At 49.7% G+C, this 10129-nt stretch overlaps 1 protein-coding gene across 2 annotated transcripts; it reads left to right on the plus strand.

Moving 5' to 3' along the window:
• Positions 1 to 3736: 3736 nt before the first annotated feature.
• On the plus strand, positions 3737 to 6235 carry LOC148890869 (mitochondrial intermembrane space import and assembly protein 40-B-like). Of its 2 annotated transcripts, XM_089010087.1 has the most exons (4): positions 3737 to 4281; positions 4542 to 4640; positions 5418 to 5595; positions 5672 to 6235. In XM_089010087.1, the coding sequence occupies exons 1-4, from the start codon at positions 4260 to 4262 to the stop codon at positions 5727 to 5729; spliced, it is 357 nt and encodes a 118-aa protein (XP_088866213.1). In that variant the 5' UTR covers positions 3737 to 4259; the 3' UTR covers positions 5730 to 6235. The 2 variants fall into 2 exon arrangements, with proteins under 2 accessions (XP_088866213.1, XP_088866212.1); XM_089010086.1 differs by having other exon boundaries at positions 3747 to 4281; positions 5418 to 6235.
• The last annotated feature ends 3894 nt before the right edge of the window (positions 6236 to 10129 follow it).

The following is a 10129-nucleotide window of genomic DNA, read 5'->3' on the forward strand; positions in this document are numbered from 1 at the left end:
CTTCCCCGTGTTCGAGCACTCTAAACGGGCCATCATACGGCGGCCGGAGGGGAGAGCAGTGGGCATCATGACGCACGGAGACGAAACGGGCTGACCTAAGAGCAGACGGAACAAATGTTTTGGGGACGCCGTGGTGAAATGGTGCTGGAGCCAGGGGCTCCCCTGGCAAAAGGGGAAAAGAAGGTGCACCCGAAGCTTCAGGCAGAAATTCACCAGGGATGCGGAGTGGCTGACCGAGTACTAACTCTGCCGGAGCGGCGTTAAGGTCTTCTTTAGGAGCTGAACGTAACCCAAGCAGGACCCACGGAAGCCGGTCAACCCAGTTACTGTCCGATAGTGCGGCCCGTAGCGCGGCTTTAAGTGACCGGTGGAAACGTTCACACATCCCGTTAGCCTGTGGGTGGTAGGCCATAGTGCGGTGTACCTGCACACCCAAGGACTGCGCCATGGCCGACCAGAGCTCGGACACAAACTGGGGGCCTCTGTCCGAAGTGATATCGGACGGCGTGCCGAAACGTGCGACCCAGGATGACAGAAATGCGCGGGCCATGTCTGTCGAGGTTGTGGAGGACAGGGGGACAGCTTCCGGCCACCTAGTGGTCCGATCGACCATAGTGAGATGTGTGCAACCCTGCGAAGGAGGGAGGGGCCAGACCAGGTCCACATGGACGTGGTCAAATCTCCTGGCCGGAATCGGAAAAGTTTCTAGGTTCGCCCGGGTGTGCCTGTGGACTTTGGTGCGCTGACATGCCACGCATGCAGCTGCCCACTTCCTGACGTCCTTTCTTAACCCAGGCCAGACAAACTTGGCCCCAAGTAGTTTGACTGACGCCCGGACGCCAGGGTGTGAAAGGGAATGAATTGAATCAAAAATTCGCCGACGCCACTCCTGTGGAACCACGGGACGAGTGCGACCCGTAGACACATCGCAGAGGAGAGCGGGACCCCCTTCACACACTGCCACCTCCTCCAGTTTCAGGGCTGTGCCTGCTGCCTTGAGTTCGTGGATGTCCGGATCCTCAGATTGGGCCGTGGCCATCTCTGAAAAATCCACCCCGAGCTGGACTGGACGAACGATCGTGCGTGACAGGCAATCGGCCACAGGGTTACATTTGCCGGCCACATGCCGAATGTCTGTTGTGAATTCGGAAATAGCCGCTAGATGCCGTTGCTGTCGGGCCGACCACGGTTCGGTCACCTTGGACATGGCGAATGTAAGGGGTTTATGATCTACGTAGGCGGTGAACCGGCGCCCCTCGAGGAGGAAACGAAAATGGCGCGTTGCAAGATAGAGTGCTAACAACTCTCTGTCGAAAACACTATACTTGCGTTCGTTATCTTGCAGCTTCCGACTGAAAAATGCAAGGGGCTGCCATTCGTTCTCCACAAGCTGCTCAACCACCGCCCCTACGGCAACATCAGACGCGTCGGTAGTTAAGGCCACCTGTGCGGTTGAGATCGGGTGGACCAGAAGAGTTGCACCCGCAAGAGCTTCCTTGGCTCGTTCAAAGGACTGCACTCGTTGCGGGGCCCACTCGACGGGTTCATTAGCCTTCTTTTTTCTCAAGGCGCCGTAGACGGGTTGTAGGAGGTCGGCTGCGTGAGGAAGAAAACGGTTGTAAAAATTTATCATGCCCAAAAACTCCTGCAAAGCTTAAACTGTGGCTGGGCGGGGGAAATTCACCACAGCCTGCACTTTGGCGGGTAAGGGGATGGCACCCTGTGGAGAAATGCGGTGCCCCAAGAAATCGATCTTGGGCAAACCAAATTGGCACTTCACAGGGTTGACGATAAGGCCATGCGCATCAAGACGCTTGAAAACCATCCTTAAGTGCGACAGGTGTTCTTCTGGTGAAGGGCTGGCCACAAGAATGTCGTCGAGGTAGACGAACACAAAATCTAGGCCTCGCAAGACTGAGTCCATCAGTCTCTGAAAGGTCTGTGCCGCCCCCTTCAGGCCAAAAGGCATACAGAGGAATTCAAAGAGGCCAAAAGGGGTTATTACTGCAGTTTTTGGCACATCTTCTGCCCGTACCGGAACCTGGTGATAACCGCGAACGAGATCAACTTTGGAAAAGATCACGGCTCCGGCCAAACGTGCGGAAAAGTCCTGGATGTGCGGAATTTGGTAACGGTCGTGTGTGGTTACATTATTAAGCCGACGAAAATCACCGCACGGCCACCAAGAACCGTCACTTTTGGGCACCATGTGTAATGGTGAGGCCCACGGGCTGTTGGAACGCCTCACGATGCCCAAACGCTCCATCGTCGCGAACTCCCCTTTCACCATTGCCAATTTTGCCGCGTCGAGGCGACGAGCGCGGGCAAAAACTGGCGGGCCAACCGTGGGAATGAAATGTTGTACCCCGTGTTTTGTATCGGCATTGGAAAAGGCGGGTGTGGTTAGCGACGGATAATCGGTCAGCAGGCGTTCATAAACGTTACCTGAAGTTAAATAATTTGTGTGCGTCAACGCTCCAAGCCCTCCAGCCTCACATGGGAAAGTGGTGAAAGAGATGGCGTCAATCAAACGACGGTTAACAATGTCCACAAGCAGTCCATGAGCGCATAAAAAATCCGTGCCGATTATCGGAACTGTAATCGAGGCCACAATAAAGTCCCACTCGAATTTTCGTTCGTGGAAACACACAGTTACCGACCTGGTGCCAAAACTGGCGGTGGGCGAGCCGTTAGCTGCGCGCAGGGGAGGCCCACATCCACCACGTCAGCAGGCTTACTTGTGCCCCGCTGTCCACCAGAAAACGTCTACCTGATGAGGAGTCTGTGATAAAAAGCAGCTCGCTTTCGTTGCCGGCACCCACGGCCGCTATTGGGTGCTGGAGCTGGCGTTTCCCGGAGCCTCGTAGGTGCAGGGTGGTGTGCAGCGTCGGGCCTTGGCGCCAAACCGCTGGTGGAAAAAACAGAGGGCTTTCTCGTGTCGCTTCCGCGTGACCACTCCGGCTACTAAGGTCGGGTCGATGTTTGCTGCCGCTCCGCCGAGGGGTTCGGCCGTCACGCCTTGCACGGCGAACCTCCGTGTCGCCAGAAGCACCCGGTCCGCTTCTTCAGCCAAACCTCGGTAGTCGCCGGTGGCTAGGCACGTCGAGTTGGCTAGCACGGCGCGCACAGAGGCCGGTAGCTGGCGAAGGAACATGTGGGGGAACAGGAATCCGTCGTCATCCGAACCTAGTAGCGACAACATTTTGTCCATCAGGTCCACTGCTGTTCCGTCGCCGAGTCCGGGAAGAGAAAGAAGCCTGTCTGCTCTCTCAGAGGCCGATAACGTGAACCGTCGGAGCAGCAGGTGTTTGAGCGCTGCGTATTTTTCGCTCGGTGGAGGTGCACGCAAGAGAGGCAGCACACGACGAGTCGTCTGTTCGTTGAGAGACGCCACGACCAGATAATATTTCGGCTCATCTGTTGTGACGCCTCGTAGGTGGAAAAGCGCTTCCACATGTTGGAACCACGAAGCCGGGTCGCTATTCCAAAACTCGGGCAGCTTCGCGGCGTAGGCGGCAGCTGCGAGGTGAGGCGCCGGTCGTGGCGGCATGGCCGTGGGAGATATCTCTTCGTCTGCTGCCATGAAAATTTCGAACGTCGGGGTCACCAGTGTAGCAGTTGAGGAATGAGAACACACGGTCGATTGGAGTATGTCTTTATTCCAACTGCTAACAAGTAGAAGAGAGACAAAACGGAAACTGCAGTGAAATATATGTGATATAAACCCGCCCCCTCCCGTACACCTGCTGGGTGAGATTTAAGTCTTTTCTTTTCGGCTTTTCCCTTCAAGGGGTCGCCACAGCGAATCAGTGTCCTCCATCTTCAGAGGTTTTATTCGCGTGTTTGTTTTGGCCAAGCTTTTACGTCAGATGCCCTTCCTGACACAACCCTTTGTATTTATCCGGGCTTGGGACCAGCACAAGAAGACACTGCCTTGTGTCCCCTTGTGGCTACAGAACAAGCAACTCTATGAACTTAATAAAGATGAAGATGCTCAGTAAAAGGCTCCCAAACACAAAATGGTCATTGGCACAGCAACATTCAAAAAAGCAAAACTATACTCACCATTTGATGACAATGCTCTGATCTTACAGTACAAAATATGTAGTGCTGGGCCAGTGGCGTCATCAACCCGCGCCGCGTGAAAATTTTGAACCCTGATGTAGTGAAAGGCGATCAATCTAGAGCCGGCAGTCGGTTGAAATCTCCCCCTTTGTTTCGCCTTTCCTATCGGCGGACGGACGCCAAGAATAGCAGACATGTCTTACTGCAGGCAAGAAGGTAAAATCTCCGTTTTTACCTTCGCCGGAGTGCGCGCGTGTGTGCTATGTCGCCGTGCTCCTGTCCGGCTAAGGCTAAGCTGACGTTCCACCGATACCATCCCGACTCGCTCAGCGATTTACTCATTGACTGGGTTCATCCTGGATTTGGGGCGCAGTATCTGGGTGCCGTTTGTACACCCTTTTCTGTTCTGGCACACTTGGCGTTATCGAGACCAATTGGTCGTGACGGAATGTCCCATCGTTGGGCGTTGTTTCCAGGTAAAGATCGCGTTATCTTTGTGACCAAGGAGGACAATGAGGCGCCGAGTAACGCCAAGCTGATTGCAGACGATCCACACGATCCGTATGAGGAGCAAGGTTGGTCCAGTAGTGTCATTCGCGAACGAGCCGGATCCCAGAAGTGAACGAAGAGCCGGTTCCAAACAAGGAGCCGAAAATGGGAGCTGACTTTTTTGTCCTCTATTCCCCTCCCCCAGTCTTCGGTTAAAGCCGCACGTGATTGGTCGATATTTGTAGAGGAGGGAGGGGAGAATTACAGACACACGCAGTAGTGAGGATAAGGGGGATGGGTTAGGGTAGACAGATGGACAAATGTTATCACGTTATGCTGTTATTATTCTTCAATTATATTTTTTACTAGTTGGGATGATAGTCTTATTAATATGAAAAGCAAATTAGTGACAGCTGATCATCAGACCAGAGTAACCAAAGGGAAAGTGCAAGTTAGTGGATGCTCTCTGTGCACATATAAATCAAGCCATATATAATATTTGATATAGTGTAATTTTTACTTCAGTAATTCGTTTTTCACATACTTTTACATGATTGTTGGTAGTTAGTTAATTTAAGCAACAAAAAAACAAAAAACGAACTGGGGAGCCATTAGAGCCGGATCTTTTTGGTGAGCCGAGCCAAAAGAACCGGCTCTCTGAAAAGAGCCGGAATTCCTATCACTAGTGTGTGTGTGTGTGTGTGTGTGTGTGTGTGTGTGTGTGTGTGTGTGTGTGTGTGTGTGTGTGCGTGTGTGTGTGTGTGTGTGTGTGTGTGTGTGTGTGTGTGTGTGTGTGTGTGTGTGTGTGTGTGTGTGTGGGTGTGTGTCTGTGCGTGTGTGCGTGTTTGCGCGCGCGTCTGTAGGGCTCATCCTGCCCAACGGTGACATCAACTGGAACTGCCCGTACCTCGGTGGCATGGCCAGCGGACCTTGTGGCACCCAGTTTAAGGAGGCCTTCTCGTGCTTTAACGCCAGTCAGAAGGAGGTGAAGGGCTCCGAGTGCATCCAGCACTTCCGTAACATGCAGGAGTGCATGCAGAGGTACCCAGAGTTCTATCCTCGGGAGGAAGATGGAGAAAACTGTGAGCGGCCGGAGGCTAACTCTGCCTCCGACTAGGGCGATGACCCGCCCTCGACGCCTCAGGAAGATGGCGGTCCAGCGAGCTCACCAGTAGCCAGTTGGTCGAACAGCTAAAATCGAAGGTCATATCCACTGGCTCTTCAGTCTCTGCGCGCAACCCCCACACGGCACTTTTTGTTGCGTTGATTTCCCTGCCTGTACTCTGGTGGCGTTCGTGGGTAGTAGTGATGGGTCCAGCGACACCGAGGCGTCGATGCGTGCGCCGAGCTTCCACGGCAAACCCCGTGTCGGTGCGCGTACCACTTTAAGAAAGTCACGTGACCACTACCGGAACCACTGTTGAAGCACTCAGAGGTGCAGCGCGAGATGTCAGCAGGACACGTTGCACGAACGAAAGACCCGCTCTTACACTGGAAGTTCATGGAGGCAACGTTCCCTCACCTATTTATATTGGCCACACAGGTGTTGTGCACACCGACCTCCTCAATGCCTTGTGAGAGGATCTTCTCAAAGGCAGGGAAAATTGCATCAAAAAAAGAAATAAACTGAATAACAAAACTCTGAAGAAACTTTTTTTAAAATAAAAATCTTTCATTACAATGAGTCTATTGTCATTCACAACACTTTTACTTAGGCATTTAGACAGATGTTCACTTGTTCAGACAGATGTTCTCATTGCATTCAAACTATCCTGAAAGGACAACCGACGCCTCCGGACAAGTTGTGTCCATAATTTGTAAAATCACTTCAAATTACTTCTACTGAGTGTATTTTACAAAGATGCCACCACATATAGCTATATTTTACGTTTTAAGACTCGCACTGAATATTCAGGAAGTCTTGTTTTCGAGTTGATGACGATCCCATATGTGAGGTTACATTTGGAACACCCCTGACTGGGAAAGCGACACACAATGCATTTTGCGGTACTTTGTTTCGTCTGAAAACTTTGTGAAAACTTCTGATCTGTGTTGATGGCGAAATTAGAAGAAAAACACATAAATAACACGCTGGTGAATCGTTGTGTGTTGCACCAAGACTACCATTTTATACTCGCTGACACAAATTCCCAGCAGACAAATCAGCCCATTTTCAACGGAGCTTGGGCGCCATCTTGTGCATTTTCTGGGACACTACATTGCTGTCATTGTCGGCTCGAATTGATGTGGGAGGACTCCTTTAATCGATTGCAAACATTTATGCTTTCCTCTTCAGAACTATTTGAATCATATTCATAACTGGATGAGTAATAAGAAAGCATCTTCTCCGAATCTGAACTCCGTGAGCCTATTGTTTTGAGCAAGGTAAGACGACTTGCGTGACATCACCATATCAGCCTGCGTGTTTTGGGTATGTCCCTTTGTGGCTACAGAACAAGCAACTCGCTCAGTAAAAGGCTCCCAAACACAAAATGGTCATCAGCACAGCAACAATCAAAAAAGCAAAACTATACTCACCATTTATTGACAATGCTCTGATCTTACCATGAAATGGCCATGTCTTTCCCTATATTACATCACAAACAGGACTTCAAAGTCTACGTTATAGCTCATTGATGGCATGTAATTTTATCATTGGGTTCATGGGTTGCGTATCTAGCATGCTTTTTGTACAGTAGTGAAGTGAAAAATAAATTTATGCATAAAATAAAAACGTCTTTACACTTTTTTAATGACTATTTCCTTTCAAAAATGCAACCAATGCAAACTCCTGACGTTCTATTCACACGAAACCACAAACGCAAACATGTACAAACATATGAAAAACCGTGATTTTTGCAAGCGATAAAGATATCTGAATGAAACACAATTAAATACATGGATGGAAAACAAAAACTGCAACGTTTACATTACTTACGTTTATTAAGTATTAAAATTCTCCACTGCGAGACTAATAAAGGCAAATCCAATCCAATCCAATCCAATTCTGCTGCACGTCAAACTCTTTCGCAATGAAGGATTTGCTTGTTGGAATGTCCTCCACAGCCACGATTGCCTTGTACGTTGTTCGGATATCACAAATCATTTTTTATAATCTTTAATGTCAACGGGTGATGCTGGGGGTGGCCGGAATGACGGGCAGGTGAGCGTTAATATTCACATTGGCCGAGTTAACATAACGAAAGTTCGTTGTATCAACTGCGTCTCGAATGTCAATAATTTTTTAATGAAATTACGTATATGTAAAAATAATGTGAATGCAAATGCCTAATCAATGGAATTGAATAAAATTGGTTTGACAGATCAGGTCAGAAGACCCTGCCAAATGTTTCCTGCAAGTACACCAGGTGTCAGTATTCAGCAACGCAGTGTCAACATAGTGTCAATACAGTGTGTTACTGTGTCGAAACGATACAGGATGCCCCACTGGTGGGTACGTCTGTGTAAGCTCTCAGTCGTACAGGAGTGGTCCATCGATGAGAAGGTTTCTTCAGCCGTCATCTGTACAAAAGTGAAGGTTTCGGACTGGTGGGTAGCAATGTTCTCTCGAATTTTTCATGTCTGAGCAGACACACAAGCTGAGTGCCCAGCCGTGTGTGAGACGTAGCTGGGCCAGACCAATTTTGCTGACTGGGCAGTTACAGGGGGGGATGGGGTTCCTGCATCTTCCGCGTCCGACTTTAACGGACACTGCTTGGATAAAACGGCAGTCGTGAAAGATTGCGGACTCGTTTTTGTATTTCTCCCAGTTTCCCTTCGTTTTCCCATGTCCTCCGGGCTCTTTGCGAGTGTTTCAAGCGCCCTCCTCGGCGCGGCGCGCTTCCAGGTGTCAGTCGGCACGTGACCGCGTCTCCATGACCACCGTCGCGGCGTGCAAGTTGACGCGCGGGTACCCGCAAACAGATTTCTCACGCCGAGCGAGTGTTGTCTGAGGAGACGCTTAGTTTCGGGGACGGCGACGCGCTCGAAGGACGTCCGCTTTTATTTCTCAGCGGAGACTTGCAACCGGCTTGTTTGGCAAGTTCACCGGCGACTGCGGGTATGCTTGCAATGTCACGTCTGCATTTTACCTGTCCACTCCGAGCCTCTTGGTACCTCGAATGTGATCGGGGCCGCAGCCGCGAGGTACCGACCCGAGGGGAATTCCGGCTCTTTTTAGAGAGTTGGTTATTTTGGCTCGTCTCACTAAAATAATCCAGCTCTTATGGCTCCTCTGTTTGTTTTAAATTTACTAACTACCAAAAATAATTTAAAATTACGGAAAAAACGAATTACTCATGTAAAAAATAACCTATATCAAATATTTTTATTTATATGGCTTGATTTATATGTGCACAGAGAGCATCCACTAACTTTCCCTTTCCCCGAGGTTACTCTGGTCTGATGATCAGCTGTCACTAATTTGCTTTTCATATTAATAATGCTATCATGCCAACTAGTAAAAAATATAATAATTGAATAATAATAACAACAGCATAATGTGATAACATTTGTCCACCTGTTTACCCTAACGCCCCCCCCCCCCCCGTCTCCTCACTGCTGAGTGTGTCTGTAATTCTCCCCTCCCTCCTCTAAAACGGATATCGACCAATCACGTACGGCTTTCACTGAAGACGGGGGGGGGGAGGACAAAAAAGTCGGCTCCCATTAACGGCTCCTTGTGAGGAACCTCTCTTCGTTCACTTCAGAGATCAGACTCTAAAAACCGGCTTGTTCGCGAACGACACATCACGAGTAGAGATTGTTCGACGATGTTGAACTCGTCCACTTTGAGCAGGTGGAGCGGCGCGACAGGAAAGCACGCGACCAGAACCCCGTTTGTTCTCGCCTAACAACTCAACTTGGTCAACGGTCTCCTCCGACGCGAACGTTCCCTTTTGGGGTTTGAATGACGCGCGGGGGACACGAACGACGATGAAGCGCGTTTCCAAGCCTCGACGTCATCGGCGATCGAGAAGACCCCGTAAAGATCAAAGGCAAACAGCCAATCCCACCTCACCTTTTTGGAGGTGCTCTAAAATAACACCCAAGACACGCCTCGTCACACAAAGTCGGCCGTTGGCAGCGCCGCGCGGTTGTAACGAAGTGCGAGTTGGTTTGCGGAAGCCGTTGGCAGCGGTTGTTTCGAACGTGGGGCCCACGACTTAAAGGATAACCGACATAATTTTATGTTTCCAAACTGACATCAGAAAAAACGTTTTATAGCATCTAAAATACCCAAAACACGCAGGCTGATATTTTTAGTAAAATGCAAAACACCAATAAAAATGACTTAAAGGACAACCGACGTCTCTGGACAAGTTGTGTCCATAATTTGTAAAATGGCTTCAAATGACTTTAATAAGATTCCACCGTATATAGCTATATTTTACGTTTTAAGACTTGCGCTGAATATTCAGCAAGTCTTGTTTTTGAGTTGGTGACGCGTCCGTACGTGACTTCACTAAAGTAACGCCCCTGACCGAAAAAAGACGCATTGTAGGTCCTTCCATCACGTCAATGTATTTTGCTGTACTTGTTTGGTCCGGGGACCTTGTGTTGCACCCAAAAGCCG

Source organism: Hippocampus bargibanti, linkage group LG12 (assembly GCF_051943395.1).
Source record: "Hippocampus bargibanti isolate YZ-2025 linkage group LG12, ASM5194339v1, whole genome shotgun sequence".
NCBI classification, from domain to species: Eukaryota; Metazoa; Chordata; class Actinopteri; order Syngnathiformes; family Syngnathidae; genus Hippocampus; species Hippocampus bargibanti.

Excerpts from the sequence above, each read along its gene's own strand:
- LOC148890869 (XM_089010086.1), top strand. The coding sequence starts at position 4,260 with ATGTCTTACTGCAGGCAAGAAG. Across the intron at positions 4,282-4,541 it reads GTCTTACTGCAGGCAAGAAG|GTAAAGATCGCGTTATCTTT; the intron begins GTAAAATCTCCG and ends CGTTGTTTCCAG. Across the intron at positions 4,641-5,417 it reads CGATCCGTATGAGGAGCAAG|GGCTCATCCTGCCCAACGGT; the intron begins GTTGGTCCAGTA and ends GCGCGTCTGTAG.